The 25,504-nt window shown below is 35.4% G+C and overlaps 1 protein-coding gene and 1 long non-coding RNA gene across 4 annotated transcripts in view; both read right to left on the bottom strand.

Annotated features, from left to right (window-relative positions):
- Positions 1 to 474: 474 nt before the first annotated feature.
- On the bottom strand, positions 475 to 11,318 carry LOC122205267. Its single transcript, XR_006195985.1, has 3 exons — positions 11,096 to 11,318; positions 8,655 to 8,801; positions 475 to 552 (listed from the first exon to the last, which is right to left on the bottom strand). It is a non-coding gene; the product is annotated as an uncharacterized LOC122205267 (long non-coding RNA).
- Positions 11,319 to 12,174: 856 nt separating this feature from the next.
- IFT74 (intraflagellar transport 74) overlaps positions 12,175 to 25,504 on the bottom strand; it is an 89,040-nt gene continuing 75,710 nt past the window's right edge. For 2 of the 3 annotated variants that reach the window (XM_042913491.1, XM_042913492.1), the window contains exons 17-20: positions 18,387 to 18,550; positions 17,715 to 17,840; positions 14,039 to 14,099; positions 12,175 to 12,482 (exon numbers count right to left, since the gene is read on the bottom strand). In XM_042913491.1, the coding sequence (XP_042769425.1) occupies positions 12,364 to 12,482; positions 14,039 to 14,099; positions 17,715 to 17,840; positions 18,387 to 18,550 (470 nt within the window). In that variant the 3' untranslated portion in view covers positions 12,175 to 12,363. The remainder of the gene's footprint in view (positions 12,483 to 14,038; positions 14,100 to 17,714; positions 17,841 to 18,386; positions 18,551 to 25,504) is intronic. The other variant, XM_042913493.1, reaches the window with a different exon arrangement.

Raw genomic sequence — 25,504 nt, 5'->3', positions numbered from 1 at the left:
ATTCTGGAGTCAACTCGAGACTCAATAGTCGTGGGTTATTCTGGGATGTTGGCCAGAACATGGCATTAAGGCTAGAGGTGGATCATAGGCACAGAGGCTGTAAAGTGATTATCCCACAAAATTTGAGAAAACTGGTATGGAACAGATGAAATGCCAGGTCTTAAGAAACCCCCGCAGGTTTTACTTGAATACCTCAGGAAAAATATCTTACAGTAGTAAAGGATACATGAACTTGGCAGTTGGGTTTACACAGAGACAGTTGGTTAACCTTTCCAAAAACTTTTCCAAAATCAGCCAGTATTTGCTTTTACCAAGAAAAGTTACCATTGTATGAAACTGCATTGTTTATTTATTGTCTGTATCCTCCATTAGAATGTAGGCTCCAACTGGGCAAGAATTTTGTTGGTGTTGGCCCCTCTTTTATTCAGTATGTATTAGATGAATCAATTTGATAAATGGAAATAGGTAGCCTTACTTGCTGGTATAGATGCCTTTATATGTGTAGGTATGGTTTGCTGTCCCCATGATGGACTTCACATCGTTAGTAGGTTCCTGTTGTTGGCAATGAAATTATGATAAATAAATGGGAGGACAGAAACTGTAGCTGATCAAAATTAAATGCAAATGTTGCATGTATCGCTGCTATAATAAATTACCACAAACTTTGTGGCTTAAAGCAACACAAATATATTCTTTTTACAGTTCTGTAAGTCACAAGTCTGAGAGGTGTGAGGCTAAAATCTTTGTGAAGGCTCTAGAGGAGATTCTGTTTCCTTTCCTTACCCAGCTTTTAGAAGCTCCCTGCATTTCTTGGCTCATAGCCCTTCTTCCATCTTCAAATTACATCATTCCAACATTTGCTTCTATTCCTCACATTTTCTCTGATTTTGACCTTCTAGCTTCCTTTTCAAAGGGATGTTTGTGGTTACATTGGGCACACCCAGATAATCCAGAATAATCTTCCCATCTCAAGATCCTTAATCACAATTGCAACGTCTCTTTTGCCATATAAGGTAACATATTCACAGGTTGTGGGGAGTAGTAGGATGTGAACATCTTTGGGAGGCAATATTTGGTGTACCACAGCTATTTAGAAATCTTACTTGCATTGAAATTTTTACTCTGCTCATTCACTATGTTGTTACTTCAATGTAAAAAAAAAAAAAAAAAATTGAAAAATTTAGAGGCACACAGCAGAGTTTTACCCTGAATTGACAAAATTGCAAACCTCTTTTTATCTCAAAGAAGAAGCCCTCATCATTTTTTATAACAGACGGGAGCAGGGGGAGCACTACTTCTTGTGTCAATTCTTTCAAAAAATTGTAATGCATTATAAACAATGGCTTTCAAGTAGTAAGACTGACCTCACCTCACTTCCATTCCTCACCTTCCAAACACCAAAATCGGCTTTTCAGTTACAGTCAAAAGTGTAATGAGTTTCGTGGTAGCAAACTTGGTAGGGCAGGCTTTTAGCCCAAGGATGTTGTCTTTATTCTAAACATTTTTATAGCTTCTTTTTTGGAATTGTCTTTAGAGACAGTTTACCAGACACACAGGAAAACACGGCTCGTTATTTTAAGGTCACAAGGTACTCTGCCTACTCTGTCTTCTTCCCTTCCCCATTGTTTTACTCTACTTGCCTTCATCCCCACTCCTTCCTCTGCAGATACTAGTGCCAGAGATCTGTGAGGTTGAGAGGAAGGCCTGGGGAGAGGGAGTGTGGCTGAAAAGGGGGCAGGGAGAGTTTCATACAGAGCTCGAGAGGTAGCAAACTGCAATTTAGGTTTATTTGTGTGACCCAGCCTGTTTTAAACATTGCTAAATAACAATATTTGATAATCCACTGGGTCAAAATTCATGTTGTTAAAATACATCCCTGTTGAGAAATGTCTGTAGCTTCATCTAAACTTCTATGAGTTCCCAATGTAAGTATTATTTTATTTTATTTTTTTTAATTTTTTTATTTTTTGGACAGAGAGAGACAGAGCATGAACGGGGGAGGGGCAGAGAGAGAGGGAGACACAGAATCGGAAACAGGCTCCAGGCTCCGAGCCATCAGCCCAGAGCCTGACGCGGGGCTCGAACTCACGGACCGCGAGATCGTGACCTGGCTGAAGTCGGACGCTTAACCGACTGCGCCACCCAGGCGCCCCGCGTATTATTTTAAATTAAAAGGTATACTTGGCCAAATAGACTTTTCAATATCCTTTTGTTTGACAAGGGACGTGGGAGCACAGGAGGGGAGACTAGAAGAAAACTCTTTCCTATACTGATTTTCTTCCAAAGGAGGTCTCAGTTTACAGGCTTTTTTAGAATAGCTCTATAATTCAAAGCTTTTCAATGCAGGCAATTAAAATTTACTATTTAGATACATAGATAAATGAAGAAAATATAATCAATAATGGCATCATATAAAATGATATATTCTGTAATTATATATAAATATTAATAATATATATTAATTAGTAATATATACGATACAGGCTATACCATGTTTTTGAATATTGGTGTTATTAAATGTAAGCACAATTCACAAACCCTCTTATATTTTCAATTCCTGAAGTTAAGAAGATGCAGCCAATCAGATTCTTTTAGAGCTCCCATTCAGAACAAAATCTCTAAAATATTCCTAGCTACCACATATATTTCTTTCTTCTACCAATTAAGATTACTTTTCAAAGAAAATAGGTTTGTAAAAGTAATTTAAGACTAATCAAAAAGAACACAGAAAGTCCTACTTTAGATTATAATCTCACATAGGAAAGGGTTTTTTTTTCCTTATGAAACCATTTTCCTTTATTTAGCAAAACTGCTATTTGACTTTCTCCCATGACTCATCCTCTTGCTACAATCAGAATAAAAGTTCTAAATTCTAAATCTATTTATAGATTTATAGATTTTATTAAATTTATTATTATTAAATTATGTTTTAATATTTTTAAATTTTTATTTAATTTTAATTTTTTAAAATTATTTTAAAATAATTTTTACTATTAAATTATTTATAGATTTTATTAAATCTGTCCAATTTGTAGCCACTATGAATGTCGCTATTAAGCACTTGAAACATGGCCAATCTGAATTGAGACCAACTGTAAGTGTAAACTACACCATAAAATCTCAAAGATTTAGAACAAAAAAAAGAACATAATGTATATCAATAATTGTTTTGTTAACTACATGTTGACATTGTATTTTGAATATACTGAGGTAAATATTTTGAGATAAATATATTATTTAAATGAATTTCACCTGTTTCTTTTTCCTTTTTAAATGTAGGTACAAAAAAATTAAAATTTTACGTATCTGGCTTACATTTGTACCTCACATTATATTTCTATTGGACAGTGCTCTTCTAAATCAGCAGCACAGTATTTCCTCCTACAAGCTCAAAGAGCTTCATTTCTGAATGTGTGAATGAGTTATAGTATGTTTTAATTCAAATATCTTCAATATTTTAATTCAAAGTATCTTTAAAGCATTAAATTAATCACTAGCTCTCTCTCAAGAAGTAGACAGTTATGTCCCCCATTTTCCAATTGCAATTCCACAGGCATTAAAATGACTGACATGACATTAAAGTGTACAAGGTGTACAGGGGCTGTAAGTCTGTACCCAGACTGTAAGTTACAGTGCCTTCACATTTACTTTTCTCTGCATACATTCTTAGAGAAGAAACAATCTGGCCATTAAAAAAAAAAAAAAAAAAAAATCCTGCCTAGAAATAACCAAATCATCGACCCTTGAAAAATGGCTAGGGAGCAAATGGGAGCTTAAATGATGAACTTCAACAGATGTTGCCTCAAACACAGTAAGAGACAAGGGAAAACGGAATCAACTGCTGCAGTTGTTGAAAGTATTATAATAGAAGAGCTATCAAAGTTCTCACCCAGTCCAATAACCCACAAAAAATAACTCTTTCTGAATTGTATTTATAGAAGGGCAAGTTATTTTATACTTGTTTTTTCCCCCAGCAAGTGCAATCACCACTCTATCTACTTATCTACCTACCTATCTTTCTATCATCTATCATCTATCTAAACATTCCCAGAGGAACAGAAACCTGGCCTATCTTTGAATAAGTTTCAAAAAGTTCCCTTTGAATTACACTAGTGGTGCTAGGGAAGAAAAATGGAGTTTTAGACATTTCTGTTTCTCAGCAGAACGCAAGAGAATGTTCAAAGTGCTCTTGACTAACTGTATCCCACAACTTCTATGCCCCTTCCTTTTTTAAACAAACAAAAAAATGAGTAATTTTATGAAAAGTCTCTTCCACATTAACCAAAGTCTAGATTTATGATTTATTTGTGGTTCCCTTAACTTTCCTCAGTGTTTTTTTTTTAATGAGATGTAATGTACATATCATAAAATCCATTTAAAGTGTATAATTAAATTTTTTAAATATTCAGAGTTGTACAAATATCACTTCAATTTTAGAACATTTTCATCACACCCAAATAAACAATGCACCTTTATTATCACCCCATTCAACTCTCTCTTCTCATCTTTAGGCAACCACTAATCTACTTTCTGTCTCTAATAATTTGTCTATTCTGGATATTTCTTATAAATAGAATCACACTTTTGTAGCCTTTTATGACTGGCTTCTTTCAGCATGTTCAAGGTTCATCCATATTGTAGCATATATTAGAACTTCACTCCTTTTGTGGCTGAATAATGTTCCAGTGTGTGTGTGTGTGTGTGTGTGTGTGTGTGTGTGTGTGTGTATACACATACCACATTCTTTTTATCAACTGATGGACATTTGGATGTTTCTACTTTTAGACTATTATGAATAATGCTGCTATGAACATTCATGTTCATATTGATATGTTTCATTTGGTATCAATATGTTTCATTTCTTGGGTACCTACTTACAAGTGGAATTGTTAAGGCATATGGTAATTTATGTTTAACTTTTTAAGGAACTTCCAAACTGCTTTCTTTTTTTTTTTTTTAATTTTTTTTTTTTTCAACGTTTTTTATTTATTTTTTTTGGGACAGAGAGAGACAGAGCATGAACGGGGGAGGGGCAGAGAGAGAGGGAGACACAGAATTGGAAGCAGGCTCCAGGCTCCGAGCCATCAGCCCAGAGCCTGACGCGGGGCTCGAACTCACGGACCGCGAGATCGTGACCTGGCTGAAGTCGGACGCTTAACCGACTGCGCCACCCAGGCGCCCCCCAAACTGCTTTCTGAAGCATCTTCCATGCCATTTTAATTTGGTTCAGTCTATCCCACCCAAACTAAGTCAATTCAATAAGCATTCACTGTGAACTTACATGTCAAGTGGTCTGCTGGGCAGAGAGGACACAGATGACTAAGACATATCCACTGCAGATTCCTTATGAATCCACAGTGTAATGAAAATCCCACAGTGTGATGAAAAATCTCATAGTTTAGTAGAATAAGGAGTGGTTCTTACTACCTGGTACCTGCCTTAGAGAGAGAGGGAGAAAATTCTTGTGGTCTAGTAGTACCAGATGAGGACAAGATGTTCAAGTGACCCTGGTACTTGACAATTACACAATTAGCATTCAGGAAATGTTTAATAATGGAGTTTTTGTTGTTTATATTTCTGCTATTGTGGCTTTTCATACCTTTAGATGAGGCTTAAACTGAATTCATATAAGCTGTTACTAAAAATTATCTACATCTTTAGACACTTTCCGATTCCCCTTAAGAAGTCTATGGAAAATAAGTAGTCATGATCCAGTTTTCATTATATATTTATCCTAACCACAAAATCACTACCACAGCATCAAATTTGCCTAACACATAGGGATCTCTGAGATGATTCCAATAGCCATGGGGGAAGAATTTATTTAATTTGGCAAGCTAGATATCTCTAAGCCTCTTCTAGAAGCAGAAAAGATGAGATGCCTAGGAAAAAGACTGAACAGAGGACAAAAAGGTATAAGAATTAAGTGAAAGTGAGGTCATAAAATGCAAATGAAGAAAAAGTTTCAAGGAAAGAGTGGTTAACAATTTTAAAACCGATATAGAAATTTTACTGGAATACAACCCAAAGGAATCCATTACTTTGGTATTTAAAATATCACTGGTTATGTTAACAAAGCAGCTTCAGTGCAGTTGACAGAGCAGTGTTTAGAAGAGATTGGGGTGTGAAGTAGACCAGTCTTTTACGGACATTGAATGTGAAAGTAATGGGAAGAAGATGAATGTGTTTCTAAATTGAGAGGATGAAAATCAAAGGAGGAAAGGCTAAAGCCACAGGAGAAAGGGGATGGTAGAGAATTAAGAAAGATTCATAAGGAACCTGCAGTGGATATGTAAGCACCAGGGGAGGAATTAGCATTAGAAAGGGACCTTCTTTTAGAAGGATGTAGAAACTAGGCTTCTAAGACATTTTCTTCTGAGATGGGACATTTAACTCTTCTGAGAGGGAAGAATGGGTACTAATGAAAATGTTTGTATGCAGGCAGTGGGGATGGTAACAAGTTAAAGAAATGTAGTAACTACTGCTTTATTTATTTGGCACCTTATACATTAAAACAATTTCACATGCCTCATATGCATAGGAATCTTACAATAACCCTGCGAATAGGCTCAGGAAAACTGACTGAGCTGCCCAAAGGCCTTCAGCTGGTGTGGTGCATAGGAAGAACTTTTTCAAAATCAAAGGTCCCATGCCCTTTCAGGTATGTTTCAATAATTATGTCCAAGCAGAGGAGGTGGTGAAGGGATGATCCATGGGAAGTATGTGACTAGCTTGGGTATGATGAAGAGATGTATCTCTTCCAGTAAGTGAGGGAAATCTTTGCAGTGAATAGATTTACATAACTCCTTCAATGAAGAAAAGTTAAAGAAATGTCTAACCACATTTGTGTGGTGGGTGCTTTTATCACAATGAATGAAATAAAAATAAAGTCAGATTATTATAAGACATGCCAAAGGGTCTAATTCATGTGGCAGTTGAAATCCCAAGGACTTTTCCTTATAAGCATATAATGTGTTAGTGTTAAGTTTCAGCTCACCATCAATGTCCTTTTTGTTTACATTAGAATTGTGATCACACAATGTGAAAGCAGTAACTTGGTATGGAATTTTAGACAATCAAACTGATATAAACTCTTAAAAGTTCTTTTCATCAGATCATACTCTGATTCCTGGGAAGATAATTAAGCAAATATGGCATCAATAACTACCATGTTTGTTGAGGTTATTGTTGAGAGAGGGGAAAGGCAGTACACAGGGAGGTCATGAAGTATTTTAAGAATCAAAAGTCTGACAAATCATAGTACTGTATTTGGTAAGGAAATCCAATCTATGCTTAATGAAAAGATAGAATCTTAGAATGTTTATTTCATGGGAGCCTTTTTTTTTTTTTTTTTGGCTGAGGTGGGGGCACCTTAAAGATAATATAATGATGACTGGTCTTGTAAGAAGAGGTTTGCTTATCTCTTATTACCTGACACTTCTTCCAATTAGTTCTCACCTTTTTTTTTTTTCCCAAGAAGATTTCTGCACTCATTATTTTGGTATCTGTGCTATGTTCTCACCTTTTTTTAAGTTTATTTATTTTGAGAGAAAGTGCGGGTAGGTGTGTTTGTGCATGAGTGGGGGAGGGGCAGAGAGAGGGACAGAGAGAATGCTAAGCTGGCTCCACACTGTCAGCACAGAGCCTGTTGTGGGGCTCAAACCTATGATCTGTGAGATCATGACTGGAGCCGAAATCAAGCATCGGACACTTAACCCACAGAGCCATCCAGGCAATTAAGCGTCTCTTAGGGTCTCTTATGAATACCTCTTATGGTCTAAGCAGCTACCTCAAGTGTGCTCTTGGGAAAGGAAACAAGGCAACTGGACTGTTACAGTGTTACCAGCCCCTCTTTTCTGACTGATATTTCTGGCAGGAAAAGGAACTGAGCCAGGAACAGCTTCAAAGGTAGAGGAGCCCAGGAGGGTAGGGTCAATGGGCAGTAAACATCCATTTGGCCTTCTGAGAACCATGAGCAAGGGACATTATAAAGGCAAGGGTTCCAGTACATTGCAGGGATGCAGGCTTCATCCATCCATCTACTGTTTAGCACTTTTGTTATTTCCTCCCAAGGGATGCTTGCTTTTCTCTGTAGGCTACATGGGAAGTTAGAGAAGCTGGAAAAGCAATTTTCTTTTCCTCTCCTTCTTAACCATTTCCCCTAATCCTGAGACACAGGTCCCTGCTTTGTCCTTGGCAGAGGGGATGGGGTGTGGCTGGTCAATCTCTAAGGCAGCCCTCCCCATCTCCAGTAAACTAAGGGAAAGTTCACGTTAACAAGAAGCAAATTAAAGATAGAAAGAGACTTTTAAAAATGAACTATAGTTTCCTTTGATAAAAAAAAAAATTCAGGTTGAACTTATGGGTTGTATCAAATATTTTCACTTTCATGTCAGTCTGGACTTCCTCTACTAGGGTGAACTTATCTGTTGAAAATGAAAACACAGAAAAGGAGATAATATTTCAGTTGGTTAGTAGTAGTTCTTTCTTGACCTTGTGTCAAGTATAGTTTTAACAGATTTAAGTTGGTCTTTCTTCCACGGTATTACCATGTTATCACAGTAAGAATACTATTTTACAGAAAGATGTGGAAATAAAACAAAAGTTAATTTTGAAAAATCTCATTTAGTTTTTATAGTTCTCTTGTGACTTACCTAGTGTGTCTAAACCTCTTTTAGGTAGCAGACCACAGAATTCTTCAGGATCATGCTTCCTCCAAACTCTCTTGTACACTGGACTCTTCAATGGATGTTATTATTTCCTCCTCTAACTCAGCTTGTCCTTATGTGCAATCGCTCGGACTTGTAGGAAGACACAGAAAACGACCCAACAGAACACCCCCCGATTATTATCGAGTAGGTTATTTCTACACAGATTGTTCCGATTCCCCTTAAGGTTATACAGTCAGGTTTTCAGAGCAGCAATTCATGATGATATATTATGAAAGAAGACACTGAGGCAGCAAAGTATAATCTAGTATCTTCTAAAAAGAAAGCATCAAGCATTAAACTTTTTTATTATAAAGTTATAATAAATACTTTTAAAATAGAATTTTAAAAATCAGTTTTTTAATATTAAAAATATTCTGCATATTAATTAAAACACAATAAAGTTTCTAATTATAGTAATGGAGGCAGTTTAGTTTATTTTAAAAAACTAAATCAAATGAGGTAGTGCACTGTCAACCTGGATAACACCTGTGTTGGTGACAGTGCAGGGAAACAAGCACTCTCGGCACACTGCTAATAGCATGCCACCTTCTAAAAGCTAGTTTTGTCAAAAGCCTTGGATTCCACCTACTCTTCAACCCAATCTTAGGAGTTAAGCACTATTCATTTTACGGGTGAAGAAACTGAAATTCAGAGACTAAATAACTTCCCAAGGTCATATAACAAGTTAGTAGGAGAGTTGTGATTCCAATTCAGTTACCCAATCCAAAACTTATGCTTAACTCCTACACCACAAACCTCATTCAATAATATGGGATTTGTTTTCAGAAAATACTTGTGTAACAGAATAATATGCATCAAACTTAACATGTTGCAAAAAATATATGACATGGACAAATGTTTACAAAATTATAAATAGCAAACATTTAAGAACAATCTGACATTACATGAAAACTTTACGTTAAAAATTGTCTTTTAAGGCTCCTGGCCTGGCTTAGTCAGTGAAACATGTGACTCTTGATCTTGGGGTCATCAGTTTGAGCCCCTTGTCGGGCATAGAGCTTACTTAAAAAAAAAAATTATCTTTTTAAGGATTTTCAGGGGTGTCTGGGTGGCTTAGTCGGTTAAGTGTTAGACTTTGGCTCAGGTCATGATCTCACTGTTTGTAAATTCAAATCCTGTGTCTGACTCTGTGCTGAAGCTCAGAGCCTGGAGCCTGCTTCAGAATCTGTTGCCTGCTCTCTGTGCCCCTCCCCCACTCATGCACACACACTCACTCTCAAAAATAAACATTAAAAAAAAAGATTTTCAATATCAGTTCTCAAACCATGAATCTGTAATTCAAAGACATAACCTACTTTTATGTAGAAAAGTGCATGAAAATGAAAGATTACAACAATAGTAAAATAGATGACTATTCTCTAGTGATCCATCTAAATGTTCTAATTTACTGGTAAGGAGACAGCAAGAATCCCAGGAGCTTCTACTAACTGGTCTTTTATTTCTAGTGCGAATGGCATTACTCCATGTTCTAATCCTCTAACCTTGCACTGAATTTTACACTTAAACATTAGATCAGAATGTGGTCCAAATCAAGGACTCTCCACTTAGCGAAAGAATATCAAGAACTCATGTTTATTTATTGATAAAGGATAAGGATGAGAAAAACAAAGACTTGCTAACTTTCCCATGTTGATTTTCATTAGTAAAACTACTCAGCATGTTTGTTCAGTCCGCAGCTTCTTTCCATATGACTTACAAGGTGTTGTTTTAACAGGAATGGAACTCACTGAGCAAATGTGACTGACTGAGGAAGAACCGGTTCATGCAGATAGTAGCCTCTAAAGCTATCCTAGCAGAGAAATATTCTTGTTGGATTTGTTGAAAAGCTCTGAGAGGAAGGAAGAGACATTACTGAGAATTTCCCTCAGATAACACGTTTTAAAGAAATCCTGCTCAATTATGTTCCACAAATATCATATATGAGTAATTTAGAACGAAGGTTGGAAACCTTGCTTTTTTCAAGAAGTTTTTTTTTTTTTTTCCTGCCAAGCTTCTCATTGTTATAATGCAAATGCATATAGGACAATCTTCCTCCTACCTTCTTTCTGGGTGAAGACTGGGTCATATCTAGTTTAGTGACTGCCGAGTTGTCTTATTATCACATCTCCTTTCCACAAGTTAAAATACTAACTGCATACAGAACTTTATTTGAATTTTTGTTGCATTTCTAAATATTCTATGTACATGATAGATGATTCTGAACCAAAATTTTTAGACCAAAAAGTCCAAGGAAGATGAAAACAACCAGAATCCCACCACTCAGGAAAAAAAAAATTAAATAGAATATATATACTCTTCTCAATCTTACTGCACATTACCATATTAAGGGCTCTGAACAGTCAAGGAGATGGAAGACAATTTACCTTTGTTTCACACCATGTTTTTCAAACTTCTTTGACAATGAATCCTTTGATGGCCAAACACCTATTAATAACCTGAGTTGCTCAGGATCTGAGGAACACATTTTAGGAATTCCACTGTAACGAATGTATTGCCATCCAGGATCTTCAGCCAGATTAGTACTTCAGAGTTAACCAAAATCAACAATGCTCACCCCTCTACCTAATCTCACACAGACTAAAGTTGAAGAATTTATGGTGATATTTTCTTCAAGGAAGTAATATGCATGGGTAAATTGATAGTATGTAAATTATATCTTGGTAAAGCTCCCCCCCCCCCTTTTATAAAGAAACCAATATGCTTGTGTTTCAGGAATACTGAAAAGTGGAGGTATTTGAGGAACATGAAATCAGAGCAAAAGAAGGAAGGTTTTGAGAAATATTTTATACTGGCCAAGATAACTAATTCCTGACCACAAGACAGGATACATTTTTAGTTACTGTAATGTCTCCCAGATTTATACTATACAAATCTACCTCTTCTAGATTTTCTTTTCAAATGTTTGGGCAATGCTTACAAATTAATCTACTTCTAGTCCAAAAGAGTGAATGTATACTCCAGAGTGGCAATGAACAGTAACAGCCATAAGTGCAACATTTCTTTTAAACTTCATGTTTTTCCTAGCATATACATGTTAGAAAATATTTTTAAAATGCAAAGGTTAAAGTTTTTACTTCTGAATCTTTAGGGATAACTGATATACAAAAAATGTGTTAATATATTTACCTGCAACCCTATATTCCCGAAAATACATCAAATATACCCTATTTGAGAAATAAAGCTCAAAGCTAAACATCTCCCTTCTATTCTTACTTTTTCTAGAAGCAAAAATTGACAAGACTGATATATATGCTAAATAAGAATCACATTCCTTGTATCCCCCCCTAGAGATGGTATATTAAAAAAAAATGATGTCATTTGCTGCCATGGACAGATTATACCAACTAAAATGAATCTCAATGGCCACTTATAGTTTATCTCTAGGTTGTTTGAGACATTTTTATCACCCACATGAACAAATACAAATATCATAAAAAGATACTTTAATGTAAAAACTTTTTATTGAACTATTATACTATTTAAAATACACTCTTCAAAGCAGTCACAAAAATTATAGCACTCAAACATTTTAGGTAAAACTCTTCAAGGGTAAGCTATTTTTTTTCAGTCAGCTTGTCCAAAGTTTAGTATCTAGAGGACACTACTACAGAGACTTGCAGTTGGTTCAGACTCAGTTTCTGCTCATGCTATGTAGAGCGTCCACAAGGTTTTTATTGTACTCTGCAATCTGCTTGGTCACAGTCTTCATAATTGACTGGTAATCACTCTCTTGACTCTTGGTTGCTATAACTAATTACATGAGTTAAGGGAGAACACTGATCAACAAAAATAGTGATCTATTTTGGCTTTGGAAGGAACCAATTCATACTGGTATTTTTCTTATTGAAAACTGAAAACAGCACAGAAAAAGCACAATTAGAATATATAGGAAAAATATAGTAGATTAAGATCATTTAAAACCTAAAAGGCCAAGCAAAACTTGTTTCAAAAAAGTACACCTACAGGGGCACCTGGGTGGCTTGGTCAGTTAAGCATCCGACTTCAGCTCAGGTCATGATCTTGCAGTTCATGAGTTTGAGCCCCACATTGGGCTCTGTGCTGACAGCTCAGAGCCTGGAGCCTGCTTTGGAGTCTGTGTCTCCCTCTCTCTCTCTCTGCCTCTTCCCTGCTCATGTGTGCACACACACTCTCTCTCAAAAATAAACATTAAAAAAAAATATTTAACTCTAAAAAAAAAGTACACTTATACTATAAAAGTTTTTTTATAGTTAATATGTTATGCATCTCAATCTAATTCTGTTCTGAAAACAGCTGAATGTTCAGAAGAACCATGTTCTCTAGAGTACCTCACAATTTCAGAAGTCTTTAGACTTCACTGTATTTCAAAATCGCCTACTTTGTGTTGCATAAAACTAGACGGCTGGACTAAAGTATATTGTGGTGGGAATCTTCTTTTTAAAAAAAAATGTTTATTTATTTATTTTGAGAGAGGGGGAGTGAGAGCACGCAAGGAGGGACAGAGAGAGAGGGAGGGAGGGAAGGAGGGAGAGAGAAAGAGAGAGAGAGAGAGAGAAAGAGAGAGAGAGAGAGAGAGAGAGAGAGAGAGAGAGAGAGAGAGAGAGAATCCCAAGCAGGCTCCATGCTCAGCCCAGAGCCTGATATGGGGCTTGATCTTGTGATCATAACCCAAGCTGAAACCAAGAGTCAGGCGCTTAATGGACCAAGCCACCCAGGCGCCCCGGGAGTCTTCTGCTTTTAAACCAAGTTGCCCTATTGTGGGAACAGAGCTCCTGATGTATTTCATCTGGAGATAAGCTGGGATCCATGCTGCCCTGAGCTAAAGTTCAGCAGTTTCCTAGAGGAGAATCTATACCACCAATGAGTCAGGAGCTATTTTTCCAAGCAGAGATGTCCTTAATGGGTCAAAGAAGGGAACTGAAAATAAGTTTTGGGGAAACGTTTCTTACAACTTCACAACACATGCCCTCAGTAGCTGTTTCCTTCTCCTATATAGTAGCACAAAAAGATAAGTAAGAAGATGGGATATAAGTTCCACCTTAGTAGAAACATGAGGTTGAATTGGCTGAAACACAAATGAGCTTGAAGGTCAAATTTCTCAGGAGACTATTCGGTTTACCTCCCTCTCCTGCCTGGATATCCAAGGTACAGACATACCCTAATTACTGTAGACTAGAGACTAACTCTTATTTATTTATGACCCACATAGTTTGGCTCAGTGATATTTGATAGATGTATGTTAAATTTCATTTCATTTCAACCTTTAAAGAAATTCCTAGGAAAAAAAATCACTTAGTCAAGTTCATTTGCAGCTTCTTAAAGGATACATTCTTTCATCACAAAATTATTTTGCTCATGGTGTTGCCACTTCCTCTCCAAATTTGTAAGCTAAAAACACAAAATAACAATGTTAAACAGTACCCATATTCAGAACAATTATACACCCTTTTAAGAGGATAAGGAAAAAAACATCCAATTTTAAGTCTTATCAACTCCTTGCATTTTAGTGAGATAAAGCCATGGTACACAAAAAAGAAAATTAGAAAAGATTAAACAACCGTAAATACATTAATAAATACAATGTTGAATTTGACAACAGGTTTTACTCTATATGTTTATTTTAATTGGAAAGCATTTGCAATATTTATTATGCCAATGAATGTGCCAACTGAAAGACAATTTATGATTTTTTCCCTTTCCTAAAAGAACTAGAAAGAAAAGAATAGGACATAATGGGAATCTCTCCTTGAAATCTGGAAGTCTAATGCCACAAATGTGATATATATTCTAACACTGTCAAAGGTTCAACTATATAGGAGTAACTTCCTTATTTCCAGGGCTAAATTTCCTGTCTAATTCCACAAGCTGTGATAAGAGCAGAGCTGCAGTGTGAAGATTATAAGAGGGTTGGTAAAAAGCTGGCGCTGTTACAATAATTTCTGCATCAACAGGAAACTAATGTGGATATTATATTGATGGTTGCTTCCTCAGAAGACAATTTTACTGTTATAGAATTAAATTGTTTTTCTGATTTAATTAACCTTGTAACTCTGGGTTATGGTCTTTCTTTTTTAAGATGCACATAGTACTTTTCCTAAGCAAAAGACTGTCTGAAAAATGAAACATTAAAATAACATTGTGCATGGACATTTCTAAGAGGTAATGATCATTTTTAAGAATCTGATAACTGAAGCAGCATTAATATTTCTTTCTACTCTCATGTTAAAATTATTTTAAGGGCATATGTTCAGTCTTAAGGTAGCATCCATCTCATTGTTTCTTCTAAAGAGATAAATCTAAATATTATGATAAATCCTAATTAATTGTATAAACTGTATGTGCCATGAGTTAACACTATTAAATCAGATATAGCTCCCCAGCTGGGAACTCAAAGTTAAGATGAACTTAAGGAAGCAGTCAGCATTTTTGGCAATAAATCTCTAATAACCTTTTGCAAAGTCAAGTACCAAACTTTTCCTCTTTGTTTCATACAAAGAGGTGGCCTTCTTAGAATGCAGCAGACCTCTTAAGTGCTAAATGAATAATGCTATAAAAGCAACACTATGTAAAGGTCAACTTCCTTCTATATTATACACGTGTATTTAGTGACTCGCCTTTAAACCTCTGAGGATATCTTGAAGCATTAATCTTTTTTTTTCCTACAACTTAATTAAACAGTCTGTTGTGTGTTCTTTATATATTCTGGATATTAACCCCTTATCAGATATATGATTTGCAAATATATTCTCCCATTCTGTAAGTTGTTTTCATTTTGATTGTTTCTTTTGCTGTGATTTTTAGTTCGATTAGGCATACGTATTTATTTTTGCCTTTGTTACTTCAACTTTTGGTATCATAACCAAAACACTGCTACCAAGACTCATGTCAAGGAGCTTTAAAAAATTTTTTTTTAATGTTTATTTATTTTTGAGAGAGCAAGCAGGGGAGGGACAGAGAGAGAGGAGAAAACAAAATCTGAAGCAGGCTCCAGGCTCCGAGCTGTCAGCACAGAACCCAACATGGGACTCAAACTCATGGACCACGAGATCATGACCTGAGCTGAAGTTGGACGCTTAACCGACTGAGCCACCCAGGCGCCCCATGAGAGCTTTATCCCTATGTTTTCTACTAAGAGTTTTATAGTTTGTTTCAGTATGAATATTGTTTAAATGATATCAAGTAAATAATAGTCATTCCTCAAAAAAGTCTGTTATGAAAATTATTTATAGGTGTCAAAAAAGTTTTCAAGAAAACAGTTGTGAAAGATAATGGGACCAGATTTTATGTGATCAGTAGGGATTCTCAAAAAGCAACAAATAATACAGAGAAGGACTGTAAATTGTGAGTTATGTTATGAATTCCTGTTACCAGTATATGGTGTTAAGTATATGATTAGTACTTGATGTGGGAATAAACAAGGTAGCCACTGACTGGGTCTAAGAAATTGTGTTTGTCAGGTGTTTTCCTCCTTAAGTATATCAATATTTTTTCCTAAGAACCATTTAAGACAATAGCCTCATAAACTTTTTCTTGCATTTCTTCAGCATCCATCCCCACTCTAAACAGCCTAGGATAACTGTGCCACTTACAAATCTATATCTAGACCTGTACATCATGAAGTAGAGACAGAATAACTGATAAATTTGAGTAAAAAAATTAGTGATTTCTAAGCTTTTAGTTGTGGCAAACTCTGATGAGACTCCACCCCTTTCAAAAAGAATATAAGGTATATCTTTGTCTTTAAAATGGTAAATCCATATATAGCTGTCATAAAAAATCATCAAAAAAAGATCTTGAAATATTTAAGTGAGAAAATTAATGTTTAAAGACTATATGCATAGAATTTGATTTTTGGAAAAACAATATAAAATGGGTATAGAACTGCACAGGAAAAAGTTTACAAAGATATTATACCAAAGTATTAACAGTGATTGCCTATCATGATCATATTACCAAATAAAGAAAAGAATAATTTTTCATGCATTTAGTGTCAATAAATCATAGTTACAAATTCCTAATGTGTGTATACTAATTAGACATGAGAATGATCAATCCCTATCAGACCATAATTACTGATTTTGTACACATCACACGTGCTTCATTTAATCCTCCAACAAATACTTTTTGAACACCTATTATGTGCAAACCCCTGGCACAGTGTAAGAAGAAAGTGAATGAGACAGAAATCATCTCTATCCTCTCAGACAGGGCACTTAATCTAAAAAACTTCTGACAGTGTTCAGGTAACTCTGTCAGTAGGATGAATGATATGACAAGGGGGCTTGTCTATGCATCCTGTGTAAATAATCAGAAATGTAAATCAAGTAGTTCAAGTACAGGACTGATTTTTACAGCATTAAACAGTTTTAAAACTAAAAATAACTAAATGTGCAACAATATGGAACTGCTTCCGAAAATTATATCCATGAAGTCAAATATCATATAGAATCGTATTTTTTAAAAATCTACTGACAAGGGAAAGTGCTTATTAGAAACAAGTTTCTAAATAATATGTACCATATGATACCATTTCTTTAAATATATAGAAATACACATATACTTATGTGTACGTATAAAGTGTGTGTACATATAACATACACACAGAGACTAGAAGGACCTACACAAAAAGGACAAGAATTATTTCTTCTGTGAGATATTAGTCATTAAGGTTTATTTTCTTTATTTGTGGTTTTTATGATTTAGCAAAGTTTCTCCATTCAAAATGCTTGAGTTTTGAAATTTTTAAAAGCTATTATCATAACAGCTATGCCTAGAACAGGGCCTAGAACAGAGTGCCCTTCAATATAGGCTTATAGAAGAAGAGCAAAAGTAAATTCACTTCTGAGTGGAGACTGTACACAGTCTGGCTATCTTCAAAACCAGAAAGTCTGGAAGATAAACAAAACAACTTAAAAAATTGTTTTGGGGTGGAAATATAGATTAAGAACATGGGACAGACAGTTTAAAAACAGAAATAAACTTCAGTCTTTTTTTTCTTTTTACCTGAGAATGTGTCTCATTTTCTTGCAATTGTGTTTTTAGCGTCTCATACTCTACATTTAGCTTCTCCGTTATTTTCTTAAAGGCATTTCTACGGGTTGTTAATACTGTTCTCTCCTGATGTAATTTCTAGATAGATCCAAATGGAAGTAAATAATAGACTTCAGTGAATATCTAGTAAGCCTATATAAATTATTTCCTACTTAAATAATTTCAATGATAGTCTGGTTAAATTCTACCAAGATTATAATTACTCTAAAACTTGTTTGTAAAATTACCTTTTGAGTTATAATAAGTGAAATCAGTATTAACTGTATTAAGGCTGCTATATATATGTTCTTATCCAACCAAATTTAATTTAATTTAAATAATTTATTTTAATGTAAATAGCAAAGAAAAGCCACTAATAATAAAGTCTTAAGTAGGGAAATATCATAATCAAACCTGCATTTACCAAAGTTCATATCTGTTGAAATGCTCTATCCCTCGCTTTTGCCTTTTGTTTAAAACTTGTATCTCTCTAAATTCCTACTACATATGTAAACATCTTTATTTTTTTCTTAGCTTATATATCAAATAATCAACTGAAAATAGTAAATTCTATAAACTACATACATATTAATTTGTTAAAAAAAAACATTTGTATCATAATTCTGTAAGACTGTCACCATTTACCTTTTTCTTTTCTTCACCTGATGATTTTAAAGCTGGCAAATCATTATATGTTTCCAAATCAGCTGTCATTTGCTTAATTTTGCTTTTCAGAGAATGCTGTTCCTCAGTCATCTTACTTTCCAGAAGCTCCATTTTCTGTAGATCCAACTGTAGACGCTGACTATCTGAAACATAAGAAAATTCAAAACCATAGTCAAAACTTTATTCCTTTCACAAAGACAAATACAATGCAACCATTAAAAATCATGTTTTACAGAGTACCTGCAAAAGAAACGTGTTTCATTACAACCAACGAGACAATACAAAGATAAATTACAAAGAAAAAAAATACTCTTCCTCCAGGTAACCAACATAACCTGATATATACAACATACTTGTCTCCATTCTCATACAAACATTCAAGAACACACAGGTTTTTTTTTTCTTACTTAATAATATAACATATATTATGAGACCCATTATTTTTAATACGGGCATGAAAGCAAATTAGGAAACATTATATATTTATATACATATATATGTAGCAAAATTTTGTACCTACATATACAGTCAATTCTCATTACTTATGGTAGTTATATTCCATAAAGTTACTATAAATACTAGGTTAGCAAATACTAAATCATTTGCTCCTATGGGTGATACAGGGTTAGGTTCCTGAGAGCCCCTGGTCACAATATTTTCATCCATCAACTAATACATAACCTTGTTTTGTGTGTGTTTCTGTTTAAACATACCTTATTTAATATATAACGAATTCAAGGCCAACTTATACCTGAACAAAGCTAACCTAACTCACATATTCTCTGTAAGGCACATTGCCTTACAATATTCTTAGGAATAGTGGGCTTAGAACACGAACCAACACTTCAGCATTGTGCTTGGGAGCCATATTATACAGGAGAATCACCAACAAAAAGTATAAAACTGTGGCAAAAAGTGGCACCAAATATGCCACAAAAAGGATACTTGTTCACAGTATGAGGATTAAAACAAGAAGGCAGCGTGTTGCCTTATTTGACCTCCACTGAAAAATGTATGTCAGGCAATACAAATTTTTCCTGACTTTGCACATGTCCACAAATGATCATTAAAGTGCTACAAGTATTAATTTTGGGGTACAAATTAATTATGGTGAGTAAGTAATTTCACAAATACAGAATCATGAATGAGGACTGACTATAAATATATGTGTGTTTAAGAGGGAGTGTGTGTCTCATTCTTTGTTGCAAAAGTATTGAGCATCTACTATGTGCTAGGTGCTAAGAATAATATGGAGATCAACAGAGACATTGATTTTGCTCAAGGAGCTATATTCTAGAGGTAGAACCAGGATATTAAAGTAAGCATTTACAATAAGTTAGACAACTACCATGAAAAGAGTAATACAGAGTGCCATAAGAGCATATGGGACTAAGAGAACTCTCTAAATATATGCCTTTTAACTGAGTGAAGCCTTAAGGATTAGGAATCCACCAAACCAAGAAGTGAATGTGCTCCAGGCAACACAACCAATATATGCCAAGTTTAGAGGTGAGAAAGCGAGGTACACCTAAGCAAATAATAAAAGTTAAGTATGATTAGGACCCAAAGTTCAAAGTGGGAAGAATTTCAGTTCATGAAGGGCTTTATAAATGAAAAAAGGGAATTGAAACTTTATCCAATATGGCCCTTTGTAGCAACGTGGATGGAACTGGAGAGTGTGATGCTAAGTGAAATAAGCCATACAGAGAAAGACAGATATCATATGTTTTCACTCTTATGTGGATCCTGAGAAACTTAACAGAAACCCATGGGGGAGGGGAAGGGGGAAAAAAAAAGAGGTTAGAGTGGCAGAGAGCCAAAGCATAAGAGACTCTTAAAAACTAAGAACAAACTGAGGGTTGATGGGGGATGGGAGGGCGGGGAGGGTGGGTGATGGGTATTGAGGAGGGCACCTTTTGGGATGAGCACTGGGTGTTGTATGGAAACCAATTTGACAATAAATTTCATATATTGAAAAAAAATTAAAAAAATAAAAACAGTCAAAAAAAAAAAAAAAAAAGAAAGAAACTTTATCCAAAGGGCAATGGTAAGTAATCGATGAATTTCAAATCAAATTGTGGCATAATTAAATTTCAGAAAGTTCACTCTGGTTTCAATGTGGACAATTAATTAGAAAAGCATTACTAACATACAGAAGGACCAGTTAAATGTTGATTCAGTGATCTACATAAGAAATCTTAGACTGGTGTTAACACTTTGGGGATTTTTTTTTCATTAAGCAATATTTATTAAGTGCTTTCTGTGTGCCAGGCAAACTTCTAGGCAGAGGGGATACAGCAATGAATAAAGCATATGAAAATCCCTATCCTTATAGAACCTATATTCCAGTAAAAGACAACTATATATATGAAATCTAAAGTTATGTCACATGGAAGTAAATGAGGAAAAAATACAGGGGAGATGTGGAGGGACTCAAGAGATATTAGGGATTTGGGGTTAACAAAACAGGCAATTGACTGGATACAGTGGTTGAGCAAGAGGAGTCAATGCAGAGTTCCATTTCTAACTTAAAGGTAAAGGAGTTGATGGTTGGGGAGGCAGATGGAAGTCTAAACTTTTGTTTGTAGGAGGGAATGAAATGAAGGGTTCAAGTCAACTTAGGATATGTTGTGCGAGTTACCTCAGAAACACCTAAATAGTAAACAGGACATGTATAGATATATGTGGGCGTCTAAAGCCCTGAGAGAAATTTGAAGATAACTATTTTGAAATCATCCACATAGCACTTGAAACTATGGGTGTAGTTGAAATCATCAAGGGAAAAGGATTCATGACAGAACCTATTTTTAAAAGAATAAATTGACATGAGGGAGCCTATAAAGGAGAATAAGAAATGACCAAAGAAGTAAAAGAAAAATGAAACCATGGTGAAAAGACATTTCAAGACTAAAGGAGTGGTTTGTAATGCAGAATACTATTTAGAGATTAAAAAAAAAAAAAAAAGACTGCAAAATACAAGTTGTACTAACTGGACAGGAAAACCTTGATGTATTTCCTGAGAATAGATTTCATAGAAAGAAAAAAAATGGGACCAAGAGTGAGAGGAAGGTTTTGAAAACTTTGGCAGTGAAACCTCAGAAAGGGAGGGATGAGAGCTGGGCAGAGAATACTTGGGAGAGGTTTCTTCTTTTTTTTCAAGATGAAATATTTGAAGAAGACTGAAGAAGATATTGGCAAATGACATATCTGATAAAGGGTTAGTATCCAAAATATATAAAGAACTGATACAAGTCAACACCAAAAGACCCCAAATAATCCAATTAAAGATGGGGAGAAGACATTAACAGACATTTTTTGAAAGAAGACATACAGATGGTCAATAGGCAAAAGACGCTCAACATCACTCATCATCAGGGAAATGCAAAAACTACCATGAGATATCACCTCACAGCTGTCAGAATGGCTAAAATAAATATAGAAGAAACAACAAGTATTGGCAAGAACGTGGAGAAAAAGGGACCCTTGTGCACTACGGTTGGGAATGCAAACTGGCGCCGCCACTATGGAAAACAGTATGGAGGTTCATCAAAAAGTTAAAAATAGAACTTCCCTATGATCCAGTAATCGCACTACTGGGTATTTATCCAAAAAATACAAAAACACTAATTCAAAGGGATACATGCACCCTTCTCTATGTTTACTGCAGCATTATTTATAATAGCCAAATTATGGAATCAACCCAAGTGTCCACTGATAGATGAATGGATAAAGAAGATATGGCATATATATGTATATATGTGTGTATATATATATATATATATATATATATATATATATACACACACACACACACACAATGTAATATTATTCAGTTATAAAAACGAATGGAATCTTGCCATTTGCAATGACATGGATGGAGCTAGAGAGCATATATACTAAGTGAAATAAGTTAGTCAGAGAAAGATAAATACATTATGATTTCACTTATATGGGCAATTTAGGAAACAAAATAAATGAGCAAGGGGAAAAAAGGAGAGAGAGAGAGAGAGAGAGACAAAAAGAGAGAGAAATAAAAAAACAGACTCTTTCTTAGCTATAGAGAATAAACTGATGGTTACTAGAGGGCAAGTGGGTAGGGGGATGGGTGAAACAGATGATGGGGATTAAAGAGTGCACTTAACCATGAGTGCTGAGTAATGCACAGAATTGTTGAATCACTAAATCGTACACCTGAAACTCATATAACACTGTGTGTTAACTATACTGGGATTAAAATTAAAAACTATTAAAAAGAAAAGAAAAAAGACTGGAAAGATAAATACCAACATTTGGAAAGATAAATACCAACATTTTAATAGTCATAAGTATTTGAGAGTGGGAATTTAATATTTAAAAAGTTTTTATTTATGCTTTTCTGTATCTCCAAAATTCTCTGTAATGAATACAAATTACAATAAGAAGGGAATGTTTAAAAAATACTGTTTTTTTTATTTTTTAATGTTTATTTATTAAAAAAATTTTTTTAACGTTTATTTATTTTTGAGAGAGACAGAGTGCGAGCAGGGGAGGGGCAGAGAGAGAGGGAGACACAGAATCTGAAGCACGCTCCAAGCTCTGAGCTCTCAGCACAGAGCCTGATGCAGGGCTTGAACTCAAGAACCATGAGATCATGACCTGAGCCGAAGTCGGATGCCCAACCGAGCCACCCAGATGCCCCAATGTTTATTTATTTTTGAGAGAGAGAGAGAGAGAGAGAGAGAGAGAGAGAGAGAGAGCGCCCGTGCATGCACACGAGTGGGGGAGGGGCAGAGTAAGAGGGAGATACAGAATCTGAAACAGGCTCCAGGCTCTGAGCTGTCAGCACAGAGCCTGACGTGGGGCTTGAACCCACAGACTGTGAGATCATGACCTGAGCTGAAGTCAGATGCTTAACCAACTGGGCTACCCAGGCAGCTCCAAAAATATTTTGTTCTCAACAGAGTTCTATAATGTCTACCTTCTCTATTTCAGAGACTTTTAAACATTGTGGTTCTGAATTTAAAAGTCCTTTTTCAATGTGAGAGAAAGGTATGGTGGGAGCCAATATTACTGAGTACCTGAAATGTGCCTGACTTTATATGTTATCTCTTCTACTTCATAACAGCCTTAGGAGGTATGCTATGAGGAAACTGAAGCTTAGAAAGGTATTTTGTCCAAGGTCACACAACCAGTCAGGCTTTGGCGCTGAGTGATATTATTATCATGTTTACGAAAGGTTCATATTTAAGACAGCAAATGTTACTTAATGATCCTAAAAGATGCCTCAATGAGGAACAGTGAGCTATGAAAAGAGGAACATAACATTTGCTCAGTTTTGCTATTCAGGCTTCCCCAGACATCATTCTTTGTTTTACTTTTCTTATAGCTATCAAAGTAAAACATGAGGGGCGCCTGGGTGGCTCAGTCGGTTAAGCGTCCGGCTTCAGCTCAGGTCACGATCTCACGGTCCATGAGTTCGAGCCCCGCGTCAGGCTCTGGGCTGATGGCTCAGAGCCTGGAGCCTGCTTCCAATTCTGTGTCTCCCTCTCTCTCTGTCCCTCCCCCGTTCATGCTCTGTCTCTCTCGGTCTCAAAAATAAATAAACGTTAAAAAAAAAAATTTAAAAAAAAAGCAGCAAAGTAAAACATGATTAGAGCAAATTCAAAAATGGATACTAAAATGGAACTGCATTGGGTAGTATTGACATTTTAACAGTATTTATTCTTCCAATCCATGAGCACGGAATGTTTTTCCATTTCTTTATATCTTCTTCAATTTCCTTCATAAGCTTTCTATAGTTTTCAGCATACAGATCTTTTACATCTTTGTTTAGATTTATTCCTAGGTATTTTATGCTTCTTGGTGCAATTGTGAATGGGATCAGTTTCTTTATTTGTATTTCTGTTGCTTCATTATTAGTGTATAAGAATACAACTGATTTCTGTACATTGATTTTGTATCCTGTGACTTTGCTGAATTCATGTATCAGTTCTAGCAGACTTTTGGTAGAGTCTACCGGGTTTTCCATGTATACCATGTCATCTGCAAAAAATGAAAGCTTAACTTCATCTTTGCCAATTATGATGCCTTTGATTTCCTTTTGTTGTCTGATTGCTGATGCGAGAACTGCCAACACTATGTTAAACAACAGCGGTGAGAGTGGACATCCCTGTCGTGTTCCTGATCTCAGGGAAAAAGCTCTCAGTTTTTCCCCATTGAGGATGATATTAGCTGTGGGCTTTTCACAAATGGCTTTTATGATGTTTATGTATGTTCCTTCTATCCCGACTTTCTCGAGCATTTTTATTAAGAAAGAATGCTGAATTTTGTCAAATGCTTTTACTGCATTGATTGACAGGATCATATGGTTCTTATCTTTTCTTTTATTAATGTGATGTATCACATTGATTTGCAAATGTTGAACCAGCCCTGCATCCCAGGAATGAATCCCACTTGATCATGGTGAATAATTCTTTTTATATGCTGTTGAATTTGATTTGCTAGTATCTTATTGAGAATTTTTGCATCCATATTCATCAGGGATATTGGCCTGTAGTTCTCTTTTTTACTGGGTCTCTGTCTGGTTTAGGAATCTGGTTAGTAATGCTGGCTTCATAGAATGAGTCTAGAAGTTATCCTTCCCTTTCTATTTTTTGGAATAGCTTGAGAAGGATAGGTATTATCTCTGTTTTAAATGTCTGGTAGAATTCCCCTGGGAAGCCATCTGGTCCTGGACTCTTATTTGCTGGGATATTTTTGATAACTGATTCAATTTCTTTGCTGGTTATGGGTCTGTTCAAGATTTCTATTTCTTCCCGTTTGAGTTTTGGAAGTGTGTGGGTGTTTAGGAATTTGTCCATTTCTTCCAGGTTGTTCAGTTTGATGGCATATAATTTTTCATAGTATTCCCTGATAATTGCTTGTATCTCTGAGGGACTGGTTGTAATAATTCCATTTTAATTCATGATTTTATCTGTTTGGATCATCTCCCTTTTCTTTTTGAGAAGCCTGGCTAGAGGTTTATCAATTTTGTTTATTTTTTCAAAAAACCAACTCTTGGTTTCATTGATCTGCTCTACAGTTTTTTAGATTCTATATTGTTTACTTCTGCTCTGATC

The sequence above is a fragment of the Panthera leo genome, chromosome D4 (genome assembly GCF_018350215.1).
Source record: "Panthera leo isolate Ple1 chromosome D4, P.leo_Ple1_pat1.1, whole genome shotgun sequence".
Taxonomy (NCBI): Eukaryota; Metazoa; Chordata; class Mammalia; order Carnivora; family Felidae; genus Panthera; species Panthera leo.
Note: the sequence above shows the minus strand (reverse complement) of the source record. Positions and strands in the feature narration are given on the sequence as shown.